General features: G+C 48.1%; 1 protein-coding gene across 1 annotated transcript in view; it reads right to left on the bottom strand.

Moving 5' to 3' along the window:
- Positions 1-21000, bottom strand: part of DSCAM (DS cell adhesion molecule) — a 709341-nt gene that overhangs the window by 128694 nt on the left and 559647 nt on the right. Inside the window, exons 14-17 of the mRNA XM_044918979.1 lie at positions 13123-13319; positions 11988-12084; positions 11216-11344; positions 2437-2604 (exon numbers count right to left, since the gene is read on the bottom strand). Of these exons, the coding sequence (XP_044774914.1) occupies positions 2437-2604; positions 11216-11344; positions 11988-12084; positions 13123-13319 (591 nt within the window). The remainder of the gene's footprint in view (positions 1-2436; positions 2605-11215; positions 11345-11987; positions 12085-13122; positions 13320-21000) is intronic.

The following is a 21000-nucleotide window of genomic DNA, read 5'->3' as shown; positions in this document are numbered from 1 at the left end:
GCTTGAGAGATGGCCTTAAGGAAAGTGGGCAATAAGGATGGGAAAATGTCACCTCGAGATGACAGTAGCTCCCCAAAGCTGTGTCGTTGGGTATCCCTGCTGGGGAGCATTAGCAGCAATCCATGGCCACTGCAGGCAATTCTGATGAGGGGATCCTTGGCCAGGACAGTTGCCCTACCTTCTCCGTGAGTCACAAGTAAGAAAACCTGATTTCTTCATGTCAGCCACAAAACCAATGCACCAAGACAAAGACAAATCCTGTTTTGGAGCGCCACTTTGCTCTAGCTGCTCCCCTCCATGCATTTTCCCCTAGCTCGTCTGAATAGTGAATCAGAGAGGCTCTGTGGAGCCACCAGCAGCCTGGAAGTCAAGAGGGTGTCTGCAGAAAGGCCAGGGAGTGGCACCACAGGTCTGCACCGGGCTGGGAGTGGTTCTTCACCCGGCCTCCAGGCCACAGAGCGACGTTGCCATGGCAACTGTCGGCCGCAGCAGGGGCCACCGAGAGCCCAAGAAAAGGCTACCCAGCAGGGTTCATGGTGGCAATCTGGAAGGCAGCCACCAGAGGCACCACCGGAAAATACAGTTCTCTTGAGAAGGATGTCCAGATGGAGCGCAGTCAGAGCAAGGGTTAAGAAGGAGGAGAAGCTTGAGGAGTGAGTCCAAGATTACATTTGGGGGGCAGCGTCTCCTCCCTAAATATACAACGTGATGAAATTCCAGGAAGTTCGTGGGCTGTTTAAATATTTAAATACGATTCTATTTCTGCAGGAGCACGTTGACACTCATTTCTCACTTGTTTCTGAGAAATACAAAGTACTTTGAGAGCTTGCATTTCTTTCCCCCAATTATCCAGTATGTTTGTGGTGAGGAGGAGAAAGGCATCATTATGTCCATTTTGACGATGAGAAATCACTTAGAGTTTCTAAGCAATAGAAATGGCTCATCCTCAGACACCCATGAATAAAGCTATCCTATCACCCGCCCGTAAAAACAATTTTCAAGAACCAATGTGTTCCCAGGTGGAGAATGAAGTGCTCATCCCCAGTGCAGGAAGAACTGTCTATTTCAACCCACTTCCTTGTGGATGGTATTGACTACACATAGCAGAAGAGTGAAATGTTTGTATTTGTTTTGGTCCAGCAATCCTACTACTTGGAATTGAACCTAAGAATAATCTTAAGTGGCAAAAGACAGACCGCAGAGGATGTTCATCACAGTGGCATTTATAGTAATAAAAAACAGAAAAAAACAGACATGTCTAATAATATAGGATTTGTGAAATAGATGGTGGAAGATATCATTATGAATTGTAGGCAAGTACTTAAGGGGTATATAAGAGTGATGACTTTTTGGAATGCCATTAACGAGGGTCGAAGAGAAGGGGGTGGAGGGAAGGAAGTCAAGAACAACCCTAATTCCCCAGCTGAAAGCTGAAACAAACCTCTCGTGGACTCTCATTCATTCGGGGATGATCACATTAAACCTGGTGTGGAAGAAGGGATCCGAGTCTAAATTTCCAGTTTCACTGCAGAGGTACGTAGTGGCTGATTAGCTCTGATTTCTGGCAGGGAAAGAAAAGCCAGGTTTGGGGCTCCTAAGAGATGAGCCAGGCCTGGATCCTTACCTTTCCTTCCCCAGAGCACCTCAGTGGCAGCTGGCTTCCTCCTCTCCCGCCAGGATGTGGGTTGACAGCCAGCCTTCACCGACACTGCCTAATGGCTCAGACCCCCACAAATTGGTCAGTTCACCCCTGGTAGCCAAGTGCGAGTGTTGGAGGGAGAATGCATGCATGCGTATGTGTGATGAACGATTCAGTAGGTGATAGCACCACGCCCACAGGTAGCCCTAGGTGGTGGGATTAGGGAAGCGGTTTGGCCTTCTTCAAAATGCTTATCTCTATCCTCTAAATTTTCAACCCTGAATATGAAATTCTTTGGAATAGGAAGAACAATAAAGTTTACTATAGAAATATTGACATTTCTAGTCAATAAAATATCGTCTACCGCTGTCCCCCCAACTCCTCACACACAGAATATTCTTGCCATTTCCTAGTTAAGCCATCCACTCACACCTGGATTGCACAGGGCCTTGGGCAAGACATACACTCATGGTTCTCCTGTCAACCCGGATTCCATGATCCAAACAGAGGAAATGTAAAAATGGCCCAGCTCTTTAAAATATCACCAGACTGGTAGTCTCCTATGTCTGTGTTTTAATTCTTGCATATGAGAACCCTGAATGAAGTTGGAAGAACAGTCCCTTCAAAGTAGGAGGCAGAGCGCTGTCTGCGTCTCTAACAGGGTGTGGCGCTGTGGAGGGCACTCTTCAAAAGGCCTCCACCAGGTGCAGCCCACGGCCTGATTCTGTGTTAGCCATGTGAGCCCCGGGGGCCAGCTCCGGGGCTCCGGGACATGGGCCTCGCCCACTCACACGCACCTGCCTCATCCGCGGTGATGGAGAGCTCGTTGCTGGGCTCGCTCTTGCCAATCCGGTTCTTGGCGTACATGCGGATGCTGTAGGTGGAGGAAGGGTGGATATCAATGATGGTGGCCGAGTTCAGCTGAGGGGAAACATCTTTGGTTCTCTGAGCAGAATCCCAGGAGTCTTTTGGGTTTTGTTTTTCAAAAAAGAAGAGATAGAGACGTGAGTTTTTTTCCTCTGCCTCTGAAAGTTCACAAGTAGGAATTAAACATGCACACGCACGCGCGCGCACACACATAGGAAGGAAGAAGGAAAGAATAGTTACAATTCAAAGAGAATTCTCAAAGCAATGCTCCCAGCATGCTGGCGGGTTGGCCATCAGAGGGGGACACTGCACACTCATTACCCACGTTAAGGGGGACAAGGGCTGTGGGCAGCTAAGGTCTGGGGGGGACGTCTGAGGCACTGGTGGGTATCAAGGAGGAAGGCGCACGCGTCAGTGAATTGGGAAACGGCCACATCAAGGCACTCATTGTATGAGATAGTAAAAGGAATTATGGTTTGGACACTGCCCCCCACCCACAAAAAAACAAAACAAAACAAAACAAAAACTCTGGTTCTAAAAGGTATTTGAAAACCAGCGAAACCCCTAGCCATGTCAGATCCTTCCTGTTCTAGAAGCACAGCAGTCAACATGAAATACTTACGTAAAAACTAATCTCAGTCTCCAGCATAAACACTTAGTCTCAAATACTTTCTTGTGGGAAATATTTTCAACCACGGCTAATTTTCACAAGAGCACAGGCCTCATGGGAAGAGTTATCATTGAATATACGACAATTTGTACCTGCTGGGTTTGGGGCTTCGACCAATGAGGAGTAAACGGTTCTCCTTTCAGAAAGAGTTTGGGTGGTTGCTAACCGGGGTTGAGGGGTCAAGAGATGCTGTCAGTTGTGAGAGAACAAGAACCTCAGGTGGTGCACAGAGATGGGGCTTATACAGCCCCACAGTCCCCGGTGTCCTCTTGGGTGGCCCTCACCATCCCTATAGGAACCTCACTGAGGTTCTGTGTTCCCTGCTGGATTCTGAGCTCCGTGGCAGCAGACACCATGCTTGCCATGTCCACTGCCACGTCCCCGGTGTTTGCACAGTGCCTGATGCCCAGCCGATGATGCATCATAAATGCATGTTTAACAGATGAATACATAAAGGGCAAACATATAGACCTCTGAGCCCTGGGGAGGGTTCGTTTCCCCTCCCACGTTCATGATGAGCATGGAAGTTCAGAGGGCTGGTCTGCCTACAGGTAGCCATAAATATTAAGAGGTCTTCCGGACTTGTACAAAAATATGTCTCTTCCAGGCTGCCTTGGAATGCTGTAACTAACCGGGGAACAGAGCATAATAAAGACTGACAATGACTCTTCCACCTAAAAGGAAAAGTATCACTTGAGTCAAGAAGACTGAAAGTGGATAAACACTGACATAGAAAAAGAAGATGCTACAAAAGAATCACACAGTAGAAGAGGAGAAGAAGGTGATCCGACAGAGTACCCCGAAGTGGGGGGGATTTAGGACCAGTGGACTGACACATAAATATGGACCCTGTCCCAAAAGGAGAAAGCCAAACCTTCTGGAGAAGACATCTAGGACAAGAGAGGAACCTCGGGCTCTGTAAGGTGCAGAGAAGCAGCTAACCAGTAGGTACTTGTAGTGGTTGATGGCTCTGCCCCGGGCCACAGGGAGGTTTCTGGAATGGCCAGGTCCATGAAGACATGGCCATCTTCACCGAGGTTGTGTCTGGGAGACAGCAAAGAGGCCCGAGGAGGTGTAGTAATGTCCACTGACCGCCTCCTCCTCCTGCCAATCAACTCACGAAGAGCCCATGGGGGCGTGGCCAAGGCAAGGGGTAAAGGGCAGGAAGTGCAAGGTGCTTGAAGAAGGGGTGGTGTTTTTAGCTTCTTTCCTGCAGTTATTGCACTTTGATAAAAAAAGATGATGTCAATGATCATGATTATTAGAATAAGGTTCAGAACAACACAGGAAGGATTTTGAGCTAAAGATCAAGAAGATGAGAAAGAATGCTTTACCCTGGAGGATTTGAAAGTAACTGAATGGAGAAGGAGAAGAAAGTCTACTTAAATCCCCAGACACCTTCTGGCAAATGATACGGCATCAAAGGAGGAATAAAACAAGGACGTGACTACCCAGAAGAAAAGAGGATAGGGATCGGAGATACTGTTTCTGATCACAGATGCTGATGTGCAGACAGGCAGGACGTGGATTATTAGCAAAGTGTGCTGGAAAATGTAACACTGGGCATTATGAACAATCACAGAGCGATCTTGACACTTGGGAGGATGGAAATGCAGATGGAAATGCAAGTACAACTGGGAAGGGCGTATCACAGACAAAATAAAGAAACTTGGGAGTAAGTCCCAAACAGAAATGCATGCTTGGGAATCCAAGAGCTGGAGGATGCACGGAGAGTGCTGGGAAGGGCATGAACAGGAAGGGCAAGAAATGACATTGTCGGGGGAATGTATCACAGGTGTCCTTGCCCTGTGGAGGAGGGGGACAGTGCTTTCCGGATGCAGAGAACAAATACGGTGTCGAGGAGGGCTTATAGTTCACACTGGAAAATCCTTCACAAGGGGACTATTTACCAAGGTGTGGGCTGGGCTAGAGATTCCCAGCACCTAGCAAGAGTGGGGAGCTGCTCCCTCTGGGGTCAGGAGGGCCAAGAGGAAGGGGCAGCATTGCCGGAGTCCAGACAGGGCTGGGACCGCAGAAGAGGGGCCCCTGACAGAACACAGTCGCTGCCAGGATCCTTGTCTGAATCATTCTTTGTGCTTGCCACCGGGCGAACCCAAGGGGAGCTCAGAGGGGGAAAAAAAATCTGCATGTCGTAGCCGGTGGAGTTCGGCTCCCAGAGCAGGGCAGACAGTGGGTTTGCGGGGTTGCATCTGCTCCCCTGGCCCTGTGCTAGGCATTTTATAAACATGACTCCTGCGGTCCCCAAATGCGTGGGCATGTCGGAAACACCTCCGAGTTTTGTGACCTCTGCTTTCAGACCCACTGAATCAGAATCACTTCGTAACGGTGCCCAGAAAACCGCGCTTCACAAAGCCTCTCTCTGGGTCATTCCGATGCACAGCTAGAGTTTGGAGCGCTCTATCTGAATGAATTACTACAACATCCTGGTGAGGTAGGGATTTTTATTTTCCTCGTGAAGGTCAATAAACGAAGGCCTGTTACATGGCTGGCATGACGTGCGGCCGGGGTTTGACCTCACCTATGTTACCCTGAAGCTCAAGGTCATTTTCTGGTAGCATGTGACCTCCACATAGTCCCTGCGGGACACCTAATGAGACTGGATTTCAATTTTCCAGACATCTGCTGAACATCTCATATGTTGGGAGGCAGACTGACAAGGGCTTGACTTGGCTTACTGACCACGAGTTTAGTCAAGTGCAAGAGAGGGGAACAGAATTACTGTAACCCCTGTGAGTATGCGGGGACGGAAGTGGGGAGAGCCGTGCAAGAGCAGACTTGGACCCTGGTTTAGAAAGGAGATGTCAGGGGCATTCCCTGAACCAGTGGGCGGGGTTCCCTGACATGCCCCAGAGAGACCGGTGCAGGAAGAGGATGAGGATGAGGGAAGTTCAGACTCACATTCCTGCCTCTGAGATACCCAACAACCCCGTGGGAAAGGACTGAGGGAGCCCACAGGGACCAGGGTGCTTGTACTGGGTGCTCACTGGGGACCCCCACTTGGGGGTCCGACATCCCGAGTCAGGGGGTTGGCAGATCACTAAGGACAAACATAAGAAGGGAAGATTTGATCTGAAGAAGTGTTGTTAGAAGCCAAAGACCAGGAGGAGTGAGGGTGACCAGAAGGATGTTCTGGAGACAAAATGATTCTAAATGTTTAAAAATTATGAGGCAGCTCGGGGAAGGACCACTCCTATTGCCCTGGTTACTAGAAGGGAGACACAGCGCATAGGGAAAGCCCCTTCTGCTCCATCTGCTCCATGGAGGAGATATTCTCAGGGTGAGATGGGGAAGGGGGGCTCGAGAAAGAAGGCTCTGGAAGATGGCACTTAGCTGTATAAGAGAGTGTGTGCTTCCTGGGCCGGATGGTTACGTTCCAGGACAAGAGCGGGTCCCAAGGCACTGGAGCCCCCTGGGCGATCTGTGAGGCACTGTGCGGAAGGAGACAGGGCCAAAAGGGGGGATGTGGGCACGAGGCAGGCTGCCTTCCAAAGAGGGGATGAAGGGGATGCCGCAAAGCGCCTGAGGAGCTGGAGGCACACACGGGGTGAGATGCTGGGATTGGGCGGCAAAGGGGTTCTTGTGTCCATCGAGGGGAGAGGCAGTACTCACTAGGAACCAAGTCACGTGGCAGCCAAAGCCACGCCACACAAGGCAAAGTCGATGATGTGGGCAGGACCGGATTGAGAGGGTCAGGGGGTGGTCATAGGAGATACAAGTAAAGGGACTTGGGACGTTTTATTTTTCCTGGCAAACAGGAAAGCAGGAGAGTCCTCTGTCTTCAAATCCTGCAAGGGGTCTCATTTGACCACAGGGTTTAGGGGTGGGAAGAGGGCCACTGGATTCAGGAAGGTCTGTTTCGGTGCATGAACTGTAAGAACTTGTGACAGTCATGGCTGGCCCAAGGCAGAACTGCTTTCCTGGGGCTAGGGAGTTTCCACTGTTGGGGCTGTTCAAGCACAGACCGAGTGGCCCCTTGCAGGGACCCACTCAGTTACAAACGCCAAGTACAGCAATACCTTACGTCCTACGCAAATCAACGAAGAGTAAAGAAAAGTGTCTTGGGTATGATTTCATTGCTTGACACAGAGGATGAGAGCCAACAAGTTCACAAATGTTTATGAAAAGTCTCATATGTGGACTGCTCACTGTTGGGGATGCAGGGTCGTAGCACAGGGCTCCTCAGACACCGTCCCTGCCCTGAGGGGTCACAAGAACCCTCAGAGGGACAGCTTCCCAGTAGGGGAGACAGATGTTAAACATCTTCCCAGTAGAGGATCCAGGTATTCAGTAAGCATCCACAAGCCCACTAAATGTTCCAAGGCAGACAGGATGCTATATGAATAGAGGAAGGGGCACATTATAAAATGGGTGATCAGGGAAGGCTTCCTGGAGGTAGTGACATTTAAGCTGTGATTTCAAGGATCAGTTTTCTATGTACTCAGCCTATAAGTTGCATTAGCTTAAATTATAGTTGTCCTTTCTATATACCCAAAACTTATCGAGGAAGAAACTAATACATGAAAAGACTAACGTGATTTTTATGGCAGTGAATACCATTACTGCCTGCTGCCCAGGCCTTTCAAACTGAACGCAGTGGAGGGTCAGGAGGGCCCTGCTGGTGACGTGAGGTCATGGAGTCGGACCCACCTGTCCCATGGGCTCTTCCCCAGTGACTCTCCTGGAACCGATTCTAACTCAGACTGGGTTAGACTCGCTCCAGGGCTGTGTGAACCTCTCAGCCCCGGCCCCGTGTGCGGTGGAAGGACAGTGTGAAGCATGGATGGGTTCTGACTGCAGTCAGGTCATAGATAAGGAGCTCTCCGACGTGGGTTATGTAGAACCCGCTCAATTTAGAATTCGGAAGTGCTGTGAAGATGATTCTTAGATTTGGGTCGCAGGTAAATTAAACGCCCCGAGTATTTTCTGAGTGCTCCTCACGTGGCAGGCATTGTGCCGAGTGCTGGGATCCAGGAGCATGTGACCCTAGACAGCAGAGTTCCTGCCTCTGGGGAAGTCTCACGGAGTGCTGGGGTGCTGAGGATTCTCAGGTGGAGGGCACAGACGGTTTTAGGGGCATTTGATTTAGAAGCATGTGTGCATGCCAGACTGATACTCTCAGCCACCATTTAGAAGACGTTGGCTATGTGCCAGACACTGGGGACATGCTTTAAAGCCACTCCCTTGTTAAAGAGTATTCACCAAGTATGCACTGAGGGCCCCCAGTGTGCTGGGCTGTGCTACATGTTGGAGGAATGGGTTAGGGGAAAACTAGGCCTCGTGGCACAGGAACTTGCAGCCCAGTGGAGAGGACCCATGGATCCGCGGTCACAACCACAATGGCCCTATTCCCCAAGACGGTACCCTTCGCGGAACCCGTGGTTAGAACTTCGACGTACCTCCTTGGTGGACGCAATTCAGTCCACGACAGCATCACAAAAACGTCAGTTCTCCCTAAGTTAGTTAGCAAAGTTGGTGCAATCCCAATAAAAAAATGCCAAAAATGTTTTTATGGAGCTAGACCAGTTGATCCTAAGGGTCACACATGGGAAGCCAAGAAAACGTCAAAAGGCAGTCAGAAGGGCGGACTAGCCCTGCCAGAAATTAGAACATGAGAAGAAGCCTCCACGATTAGCGCAGTGTGGTGCTGATGCAGGCATAGACTGATAAAACGATGGAATAGACTAGAAAGTCCAGAAATGATGGAGAAGCACAAGGAAAAGCTAGCCGGTGACAAAGTTGGCATCTGAAACCACTGGGGAAAGGTGGGCTTTTTCATAAGTCATGTTGGGGCAGCAAGATTTCCATCTGGGAAAAGATCAAACTGGGCCCGTGTCTCCCAGAATACACAAGAATCAAGTCCAAATGGATCAGAGATCTGAATGTAGGAGCGAGAGAAAGAAACCATACGAGTAGAAATCAGGGTGGATTCTTTCATAGCCCAACTGTAGAGAACAGCTTTTCTAACTTGACTCAAAATCCAGATGCAATAAAAGGAAATGTTGATAAATTTGGAAAAAAAAAAAATAATCACCGAAACAACTATATGATCGCCTGTGACAGCCCAGCCAGGAAAGAAAGGAGATGATGCTGTAGGAGCACGTGACGGGAGGCCTGGCCTCGGGTGTGGGCAGGAATGCATCCTTGTGGAGGTGACATGAGAGGTGGGGTCTAAGAAGCAGGTGGGAGTAAGCATGGGAACCGCGTGGTCCAGGGAAGGGGGTGGTCTTGCCAAAGGGCAGCCTGTGGCCTTTGAGGGACTCCTGTCCCAGGGAGATGCTGTGGTGTCCCATTTCACAGGTGCGAATGCTGAGAGCAAGGGGCCAGTTTAGGCACACAGATGGCTGTGGAACCAGCACCTGGAAATGACCGATTCCCCGGAGACAGGGAGGCACTGAACCGCTCCCCCAAGAGACCCCGCAGGCACGCTTGCCAAGAGCACAGAAGCCCGCCACCCTGCAGGTAGGCTCAGCCAGAGAGACGGTGGGGGCCTCCCCGCCCTGGGACTCTGTGGACCGTCCCCACGATGTGCGTCTGCCTGTCTCTGGAGTTCTTCACGTTACGGTCAGCGTCCCGGCCATTCCCTGCTAGAACCTGCTTGCCTCACCTAAGAAGTGTTTCCTTGACTTCAAGATGAGTGTCTCAGAACCTGGGATTCCTTCGCTCCTTCCTGACCTGCGTCTCTACAACAAAGGCAGGTGTCCTCTCTTCCCTTTGGCCCCGGGGAAGCTCCCGCAGAGTCCCGTTTAGGCCAGCACTGTCTTCACTAGCTCGCCGTCCCTGCGTCCCCCGCCTCCGCCCCGCGCCGGCTGTCCCACTCCCCGGGGACCATGCCACTGGCCGCCCCTGCGCTCCGCTCTCTGAGCTCCTGCAGGCCCCGAGGCTGTGTGGCCTCACTGCTGGGACTCCATCGTGACTCTGGGCAAACGAGCCGCTCCTCTGTGCATTCCAAATGCAGCTGCATTCTGCAAGGCTCAAGTGCTCTTGCTAAAACCACTGTTCCGGGGGTGAAGCAGGTTCACACACGCTGCTGGGACACTGCTCCCTCGGCCGGCCGTCCAGCCCCTGCCACTCCCTGTCCCTTCCCTTGCATGCTGGTCCTGACACGTCCCTCACTCAGGGCCTGCCTCCAGCTGCCTGAGCTTCCTTCTCACTACCGCCTCCGCCCAAATATACTGAGTAGGTCACCACCGGGGAACCAAAGTCAAGTACGGTGCCCAGAAAGTGCAAAATAAGGCTACGTGGGAGGTCTGTTAACCCTACACATGCTGGTGCTGCTCTGAGTCCTCCTCTCTTTCATGAGACACAAAGTCCTGAACAGAGGCCATGCTGGTGGCCTTCTACCCTCGGCCTGATGGATCCTGCAGTTCCAAGTGACGCTAGCACCGCACTTTCAGGGGAAGAACAGACACACCTGTTGTGGTCCTGACCCCCGAGTCTGTTTTATTTATGGCCCCTCTGGCCCCAGGGAAGCAGGTGATGCTCTGAGCAGAGGCAAGTGCCCCTGGACTGTCCCTGCGGCTCTTCCGGAACCTCCCTGCAGGATCAGTGCGCATCTCCACATGGAGCAGCTCTCCTGTCTCTGCACAAACTGGGCCTACAGACTCCGAGCTCAGCCGACGCCCAGGCTCTAGTCAGAAGTCCCTGTCTAGAGCAGCCCCCCCGGCTGAGGAAATGGGACTTGAAGGACAGCAGGAGGTGGGGGTGGGGGTGGGGCAGAAAACATAACACGCCGCTTGCTGGTCTGCAGCAAGAACACCAGGGTGGCAGGTGGGAAGCAAGCCTGGGGTCCAGAGGGAAAGAAGGGAGGGCTGAGGCAGAGCCGGGCCCCTGCACACAGACCCCACCCCGCAAAGGAGACGCGGTGTGCTCTGAGCAAGGAAAGACAAACTGGTAAAAAGAGACCCCTCCGAGTTTCCTTGAGGCGGGGTTTATTCGTACAGGTAATCACGAATAACCGAGGAGAACAAGAAAAGGGCTTTTTGAAGTAGAAATAAAGCTGGAGGAAATAAAGGACTTACCTGATTTATTTTTGCATTCAATATCGTAGCCCGTAATGGGGCTGTTGCCGTCAAACCCCATGGTCCACCTGAGGGTGATTGTGCGTGCTTTCACGTCTTTGATCTCAATTTCGGGAGGGTCTGGGGGCTCTGCGCAATCGACAGGAAAACCTGGGCTTAGTTCAAACACGGCTCAGACAGAAGACACGGTGGAAATGCTGAGTTCGGCTCAGAAAAGCTTTGTCAGCCTTTGACGGTGGCTGACCCCTTTACCAGGAAACATTTTTTCCCTAATCCCATTTCGGGGAGGAGAAATTGCACTTTCCCAAACTGCCCGGTGTTTGCAGCAGGGCTATCTGGCAGGCTTTTATGGCACGGCTGGGCCAAAGTGGGATGTGGATTAAATGTCACTCTTCTGGTTTGGAATCCAGAACTCAAAAAATATTTTGGCTTCCAATGTGAACCTTTCCTTCTCCTTCGGATCGCCTAGCACAAGGATTCCCACCATTTGGCTAAGCAGGTGCACTCCTGCACTGGGTGCCTTCAATGGGACTACGGGGTCATCTGGCCCAATTCCTTTCAGGACTCTGTTCCCTGTGTTTTGGGGCTGCACTGTGACACAGTCATGGGTACTGCAAAATACTGTTTTAACACCAGCTTTGAACATATTCAAGATTTTCTGGGAATCAGGAGGTGCTACATAGAAAGCTGAGCCCACCACAGAGGCCCGAGCCTGGGCATACACTTACTGTCCTAAAAGCAGTGTTTTCCCCCAGTTCGGTCTCCTTCCTACCTTGCACTGTGAGCTGAATTATTCCACGGTCCTCCCCATAAGAATTGATAGCATGACAGGAGAAGAAGCCAGAGTCTTCTCTAACAGTTGGCAAAATCTATGTGTAAAGCAGAAAGAAATCCATCTTATCCAGTAGCATGGAGTGAGGACAACTAAAAGGGCTTTTGGCTGTAAAAATCTCTCCACTCCCACCCTTCCTGCATCCCCAACACGTGCCCCTGCGCGCGCACGCACACACACACACACGCACACACACACACACGCACACACACACGCCCCTGAGAGCAAATTATCTCCTTGCACTTGTGATGGTGTAGATGGACAGGTTCGATGTACCTTGTCAATGCTAGCTTCCAGCTCATTAAATGGGATGTGTCATTTAGGTAGGATGCCATGGTCAGGTGGATGTATATTCCACATATGCATTTATTTTTCTCGTGGTGTGCCTTTAGTGCCCGGAGAAGCAGATCTGTAAGTCCTGCAGTAAATGCTTGGTCCTGCAGGACCCTCATTAGAGTTCTCTCTAGAAGGACCCCAGGATTGGACCTGCGCATGACTCAATCTCAGCGTGTCAAACACAGGGCTTTCTTTTTTCCCAGATGTGATGCTACAGCGTCACTTCTCCCCCTACTAAAAACACCACTCAGTTAATTACCAACAGTACTAAAAATATATAAGGGACTATAATACTTTTTGCTAGCTTTTGTGATCCTCTATGAAGGACAGAAGGTTTTATATTGGATTTTTCCCAAAAAAGCAAAACATGTTTCCTTATAAAGCCTATCTAATTTCTGTTTCTGCAGGATGTTAAAACAGGTGCACAGCATAGGAGGTCATTTCTCCAGGATTATCTGTCATTAAGAGACTCGATTTCTCCCTTTTTTTTTTTAATTACAGCTGGGTTCCCTGGCATGCTTGTCATCATTTTATTCTTCCTAACACTTAAGATCAAGCACTATTTTTGTAGGTGACTCAGTAATGTCGCTGTAAGGAGAGGGAGAGAAATGGTGCATCATAAATAAGTCCTGAAAGATTATTTGCTGTTTATCACCCACATGCACCCACTTAGGTGAAAGGGCAGGATTATCCTGCCGATGAAGTTAGATTCTGATCTGTTGTGTTCCTCGCGTTTTACCTGCAGAGTAGAGATCACCTCCTCTCCCACCTCTTTGGTGGACACGAGGTAACGGGCCATCTCAGGGTTAATGATCCGGTCTTCCTTCTCCCAGCGGACTATGATGGGTTTCTCACCATGGGCTGCACAACTCATTTCTTTCTTCTGACCCTGAGTGGCCAGGGTCGTGTTTGGATAGGACGTTATCATCGCAGGAACTGAAAACCCAAGAGGGACACGACTTATTTGGCAAAGCAACATTCTTGATTTCCCCACCGTAACACCCGGCTAAATCATGCTTAAAGAGGGGTCTCTTTGAAATACAATGTATTCAAGAAACAGCGGAGCAAGAATCATGAACAGAAGAGAGGGAAGGTGCCAGAAAAGTGAAACCTGATGAAATGAGCCCTCAGCTCATTCATTCAGAAGGTGCTGCAGGATTTCATATTCGAGGGAGTGTTGCTTCCAGCCCACCGCGGGCACACATGGGTCGTGGAGCATAGCCCATGTCCCCTCAGACACATAGAGAAATGATTTTACTTCTGAATAGACTGGAGAGGGGGCTTTCATTAAATGACAGTTTCTAACTACCATTTTCAATCGTGGAACTCTGAAACCTTACTAATCAACTTAGGTTGGGGCCCTGATCACTGCTGACCCCTCCTTGAGGTGACTTCTGGCTATGCTTCTCTCCCACAGTTGTTACTAACTGTCGCAGTCACCTGGAGACCTCAGACCCACCCCTCTCCCATCACCTGGCAGGGAATCTCATCCCCAGTTCACCAAGAAAACAGAAAGCTTTATTTGTGAACTTCTCTAGTACCCCCTCTCCCACCGCAACATTAATCTAAAGACCTCATTCTTGGCACTATGCTGGGTGACTTAAGACCCTGCTCCCATTCCACACACCACCTAGAAATTCAGGGCAGCACAGAATGAGTACACGGGCAGCACACACTGAGCTTATAAGAAAGTAAGAGAAATCCCGGAGACAGAAGTGGATGTTGAAAGACCAGAGGTATTAGCATGCTGGGGCCCTGACTACCTGAGAGAGAGGGAGTTAAAAGTGGGCCCTTCAAACCAGGTTCCTCAAAGGGCTCCACCTTCAGAGCAAGTACCTACAACAATGACAACAAGATCCACACACACAAAGGGAGAAGCAAACTGCCTTGGCTCATGTTATGAATGAAGAAAACAAGTCTCCCCTGAGAATCCATAGCTGGTCTGACTCCGCGTCAGTTTGGAGTTGGTTCATGCTAAAGGGTCAAGATGCTGGTGACCCTACTTTGGCCATAGGCCTGAAGATCCTAGCACAAGAAACCCAAACACGCTCCAGAGGGAGGCACACTCCATCCAGGCCCATAGAAATTCTCCTAGATAAACCTCTGCTGAACATGAGCCAACAGACCAAAAGTAAAAAACATGTGAGAACATGACCCACCATCACTGAGGATCAGCCCAAGCACCTCAGGTGCTAGAATGATCAGACACAGACTATAAAACAATTATACACAAAAAGTTTAAAGATTTTTAAAAAACACAAGAAGGGAAAAAGAAACTCTCAAAAAAGGACCAGGAGGTTTTGAAAAATAACCAAATAAATATATATTTTTACCTGTTTTAGGCCTCATTTCCACCATCATGGGGAGAAAGGCCCTTCCTCATTTCTAAGGTCAAGCTCACAGCTGTGTACTTTCTTGGCCACCTCAGAAGCCCTCCACTGCTCCTTGGGCAGGTGACCAGAGAAACACCGTGCCTCCTTTTCAGACCGGCAGGTACTGAGTCTCGTCTTCCCCACAGCATACCGGAGTGATGTGAGACATACCACAACGCATAAAAAATCTCCAAGCTCTGCAGCCTGGATGCCCACAGGAGATCCCCTGCTCAGTCAGCAGGTGTGTGGCAGAGAGGTGGGGGCACGGAGGGGACAGACTGACTGGGAGAAGCAGCACCATGAGTCCCTTGTTTTATCTACAGCTGTGGTGAGACCCCTCTTCTAGCACACCTGTGTGGCAGCCAGCCTGGCTCGTGAGCCCCTGACTTCAGTCCTGATCACTCACTTCCTCCAGCCGGTTCGAGAAAAAATTTAATTTTTCTCAACAGCTTTATTGAGGTCTAATTTACATACCATAAAAAACACCTGCATTAAGTGTACAGCCGAATGGGGTTTCCTATAGTATTCGTTTCCTAGGACGGCTGTAACCGACCACCATGAGCTGGGTGGCTTTCAACAGCAGAAATCTGTTCTTTCACAGGTCTGGAAGTCAGTCCAAGATCAAGATGATGGCAGGGCTATACTCCTTCCCCAGTTCTAGGGAAGAATCATTCGTTGCCTCTTCTGGCTGTTGGTGGCCCCGCCGCTCCTCGGTTTGTGTCTGCATCACTCCCATCTCTGCCCCCATTTCCTATCATGTTCTTCCTTGAGGGTTTTGCCGTGTCTTCATGTGGATTTCTTATAAGGACACCAGTCATTGGATTTAGGACCCACCCTCATGCATTATGACTTCATCTTAACTAATTATATCTGCAAATAACTTATTTCCACACGAGGTCATGTTCTGAGGCTCAGGTGGGCATGCATTGTGGGGGGGGGGCAACACAAGTATATTTACATAATCCAACACACACACACACACACACACACCATTACAACCCAACACAAGTATATAGAGTTGTATAATTATCACCATAGCAAGTTTTAGAACATTTCTATTACCCTGAAAAGATACCCCTCCACCCCAGTCCCAGGCAATCACTAGTTGACATTCATCCTTCTAGATTTGCCTTTTCTGGACATTTCCTACAAATAGGATCCCACAGTAGGTATTCTTTCTTATCTAACTTTATGGTTTTTTCTCAGTGAGCATATTTTCCAGGTTCATCCATTCTGTAGTGTGTATCAGCTCTTTGTTCCTTTTTGTTGTTGAATAATATTGCATTACATGGGATTTCCACATTCTGTTGACTCACCCATCCATTGATGCACATTGGAATTGTCTCCATTTGGGGGATATTATGGATAATGCTGCTATCAACATTAGGGTGCAGGTTCTTGTGAGGACCTGTGGTTCCACTTTTCCCAGGTAGATCCCTAGGAGGAACCGCTGTGTCACATGGACATTCTGTTTCACATTTTGAGAAACTGCCACACTGTATTTCCAAATGGCTTCACCATTTTTCCAATCTCTGTGTCAGAAGACTGAGCACAGAAGAGGAAAGGGGGAGGAGTGGTTAGGATTCAGAGTTTATGACACAGGACAGGAATGTTCCCCTTCAACCACGTGAGGGCAAAGCTGTAAGGTGAGCGCCAGCTTGATGCCCACTGACTGTAGAAACCCCATGACCACCACAGTGCCGCCACTGCAGAGGAGCTGAGGGTGGTGAGGAAGCTCCCACGAGAGGTCTACGCATGCCACCTAGAGAGTTAAGCAAACACAGGGGCTGAAGCCCGTCCTTCTCTGAGATCAGGCAGAAGGCAGAAGGCTTCCTGTGGCAGCCTGTGCAGCACAAGAAGGGGCCACTGAGCTGTGAGTCTGGGACACCAGATGGGAGCCTTTGCAACATATTCCAATTCTCGACCCCACTGGGGGAAGGGACTAAAGCCCCAGGAGTTCAGTGGCCCCATTAGCTGGTCCTGATAGTCACCAACTGAGGGACCCTACCAAGAGAGGAGGCTGAATGGGCACTCCATTGGTAGGGGCTAAAGGGAGACATGGCATCCCTGTCCAAGGGTGTCCTCTGCAGGAGAGGAGGCCAGGGGGAGGCTCTGGGGGAACAGGGAGCAGAGTGGACCATCCCCCCTCATCTGATACTCTTGCCTGCAACTTTGCACCGTCTACCATCAAAGGGTTCTGAATGCTACCAAAAACTTTTGAACAGCAGGTGTGGAACTTGAACATCCGGTGTGTGGAAGGACCAAGGGGCAAGTAGACAGGAGCACTGAATACATGTGCTCCAGGCCAGCGGGGGCACATCTGCTTTCTTGCATAGAGCCTTGTGTGTGATCCCTCCCTGTCCAGTGCACTGTGATGCATGCTCATTATGGTGCTGGGGACCACTTTCCTGAACACAGTTATGAGGTCAAACCAGCCTGTGAGACTCTTCTGATATGTCTCCTTATCACTGTCCCTTGAAACATAAAGTGAAAATTGTCTTTAGAGTGGCATGATTTCAACAAACTCAACCATAGGAAATATTTATGGGAATTTCTCTATGGGAAAAATGAAGCAATCATAAATAGTGTCTAAGAACTCCTAAATAGCCCTAAGATAGCTACAAAATGCAAACATTCTAGCAGTTGGAGAAAGCTCTAGATGCTCTCTCGAAGTCTCTTCATGTTTATATGCAGGACAGAGGAGCATGGTTAAATGACTTTCCCACCTATAGCAGATTAAAACCTACCCTTGGAAAGAGCAGCAGGCTGTCCTGGTTGAGCCACCAAGAGAACCAGAACTGCCAGAGAGCTGATGTGAGAGAAGATGGCGGAACAACACACACCTCAAGATCACGGTGGCCATGACCACCTGGGGCTGGCAAACACAGTGTCCCTCCTCCCCTCACCCTGCACTCAGCATTCCCCACACCCAGAAGACTGTCATCATGGGTTTTCAAATGATGATCCTCAGCCACTGAAAAAATGTTAAATTGGTCTGGTGTGGTTTGTTTAATAAGAGACAGAACTATTTCTTTTTTTCTTATTATTCTTTGAGAAGATTTCCTTCCAAAATGGCTAATAAAAAACATTTTATATGTCCAGGAGGGTAGGAGAAGTCAGTTGTGTGGACATTTTATTCATGGGACGGTGTGGGATGAACTCAACATCTCTCTGCAAGCATCCCTTGATGTCTTCCCTTGAAAATATACCAGTAGGAAGCGGTAGTGCCGCTTTTCCCCAAGAGATTCAGAGAAAGAATCAGGGGCACCTGTTGAATCCTGGTGGTGCTAGCAGTGCATGGACTCTTGCCACAATGTCCTCAGTGGTGGGGGACTGGCTACTTAGGATCTATTCAGGTATGTTCAATGCATTAAGTCGGGGTCTTTGTTACTGGTGAAAATTTTTTTTCCATGATAATTATAAACTCCGTATTTGTGTATGCTATAAAATTACTTAGAAATCTGAAATGCAGTGGAGTTTTTATTTTTAAAAAGTATGTTTTAATAACAAAAGCAAAGAAACACATTGACAACAATACAATAATAGTGGGGGACTTTAACACCCCCCTCACTGAAATGGACAGATCGTCTAAGCAAAAGATCAACAAGGAAATAAAGACTTTAAATGACACACTGGACCAAATGGACTTCACAGACATATTCAGAACATTCCATCCCAAAGCAATGGAATACACATTCTTCTCTAGTGCCCATGGAACATTCTCCAGAATCGATCACATCCTAGGTCATAAATCAGGTCTCAACCGGTACCAAAAGATTGGGATCATTCCCTGCCTATTTTCAGACCACAGTGCTTTGAAACTAGAACTCAATCACAAGAGGAAAGTCGGAAAGAACTCAAATACATGGAGGCTAAAGAGCATCCTACTAAAGAATGAATGGGTCAACCAGGAAATTAAAGAAGAATTAAAAAAATTCATGGAAACCAATGAAAATGAAAACACAACTGTTCAAAATCTTTGGGATGCAGCAAAGGCAGTCCTGAGAGGAAAGTATATAGCAATACAAGCCTTTCTCAAGAAACAAGAAAGGTCTCAAGTACACAACCTAACCCTACACCTAAAGGAGCTGGAGACAGAACAGCAAATAAAGCCTAAACCCAGCAGGAGAAGAGAAATAATAAAGATCAGAGCAGAAATCAATGAAATAGAAACTAAAAGAACAGTAGAACAGATCAATGAAACTAGGAGCTGCTTCTTTGAAAGAACTAACAAGATTGATAAACCCCTGGCCAGACTTATCAAAAAGAGAAGAGAAATGACCCAAATCAACAAAATCATGAATGAAAGAGGAGAGATCACAACCAACACCAAAGAAATACAAACAATTATAAGAACATATTATGAGCAACTCTATGCCAGCAAATCAGATAACCTGGAAGAAATGGATGCATTCCTAGAGATGTATCAACTACCAAAACTGAACCAGGAAGAAATAGAAAACCTGAACAGACCTATAACCACTAAGGAAATTGAAGCAGTCATCAAAAATCTTCCAACAAACAAAAGCCCAGGGCCAGATGGCTTCCCAGGGGAATTCTACCAAACATTTCAAGAAGAATTAATACCTATTCTTCTGAAACTGTTCCAAAAATAGAAATGGAAGGAAAACTTCCGAACTCATTTTATGAGGCCAGCATTACCTTGATCCCAAAACCAGACAAAGACCCCATCAAAAAGGAGAACTACAGAATAATATCCCTGATGAACATGGATGCAAAAATTCTCACCAAAAGACTAGCCAATAGGATCCAACAGTACATTAAAAGGATTATTCACCACGACCAAGTGGGATTTACCCCTGGGCTGCAAGGTTGGCTCAACATCCGCAAATCAATCAACGTGATACAATACATTAACAAAAGAAAGAACAAGAACAATATGATCCTCTCAATAGATGCAGAAAAAGCTTTTGACAAAGTACAGCATCCTTTCCTGATCAAAACTCTTCAGAGTATAGGGATAGAGGGTACATACCTCAATATCATAAAAGCCATCTATGAAAAACCTACAGCGAATATCATTCTCAATGGGGAAAAACTGAGAGCTTTCCCCCTAAGGTCAGGAACACGGCAGGGATGTCCACTATCACCACGGCTATTCAACATAGTATTAGAAGTCCTAGCCACAGCAATCAGACAACAAAAAGAAATAAAAGGCATCCAAATCAGCAAAGAAGAAGTCAAACTCTCACTCTTTGCAGATGATAGGATACTTTATGTGGAAAACCCCAAAGACTGCACCCCCAAACTGCTAGAACTCATACAGGAATTCAGTAAAGTGGCAGGATATAAAATCAATGCACAGAAGTCAGTGGCATTCCTATACACCAACAACAAGACAGAAGAAAGAGAAATTAAGGAGTCGATCCCATTTACAATTGCACCCAAAACCATAAGATACCTAGGCATAAATCTAACCAAAGAGGCAAAGGGTCTGTACTCAGAAAACTATAAAATACTCATGAAAGAAATTGAGGAAGACACAAAGAAATGGAAAAACGTTCCATGCTCATGGATTGGAAGAACAAATATTGTGAAGATGTCAATGCTACCTAGAGCAATCTACACATTCAATGCAATCCCCATCAAAATACCACCCACTTTTTTCAAAGAAATGGAACAAATCATCCTAAACTTTGTATGGAACCAGAAAAGACCCCGCATAGCCAGAGGAATGTTGAAAAAGAAAAGCAAAGCCGGCGGCATCACAATTCCGGACTTCCAGCTCTATTACAAAGCTGTTATCATCAAGACAGTATGGTACTGGCATAAAAACAGACACATAGATCAATGGAACAGAATAGAGAGCCCAGAAATGGACCCTCAACTCTATGGTCAACTCATCTTCGACAAAGCAGGAAAGAATGTCCAGTGGAAAAAAGACAGTCTCTTCAACAAATGGTGTTGGGAAAATTGGATAGCCACATGCAGAAGAATGAAACTGGACCATTTCCTTACACCACACACAAAAATAGACTCCAAATGGATGAAAGACCTCAATGTGAGACAGGAGTCCATCAAAATCCTAAAGGAGAACACAGGCAGCAACCTCTTTGACCTCAGCCGAAGCAACTTCTTCCTAGAAACATCGCCAAAGGCAAGGGAAGCAAGGGCAAAAATAAACTACTGGGACTTCATCAAGATAAAAAGCTTTTGCAAAGCAAAGGAAACAGTCAACAAAACCAAAAGACAACCGACAGAATGGGAGAAGATATTTGCAAATG

This window comes from Neomonachus schauinslandi, chromosome 1, assembly GCF_002201575.2.
Source record: "Neomonachus schauinslandi chromosome 1, ASM220157v2, whole genome shotgun sequence".
In the NCBI taxonomy this organism is placed as follows: domain Eukaryota; kingdom Metazoa; phylum Chordata; class Mammalia; order Carnivora; family Phocidae; genus Neomonachus; species Neomonachus schauinslandi.
The sequence above is the reverse complement of the archived record's forward strand: the minus strand, read 5'-3'. Positions and strand labels throughout refer to the sequence as shown.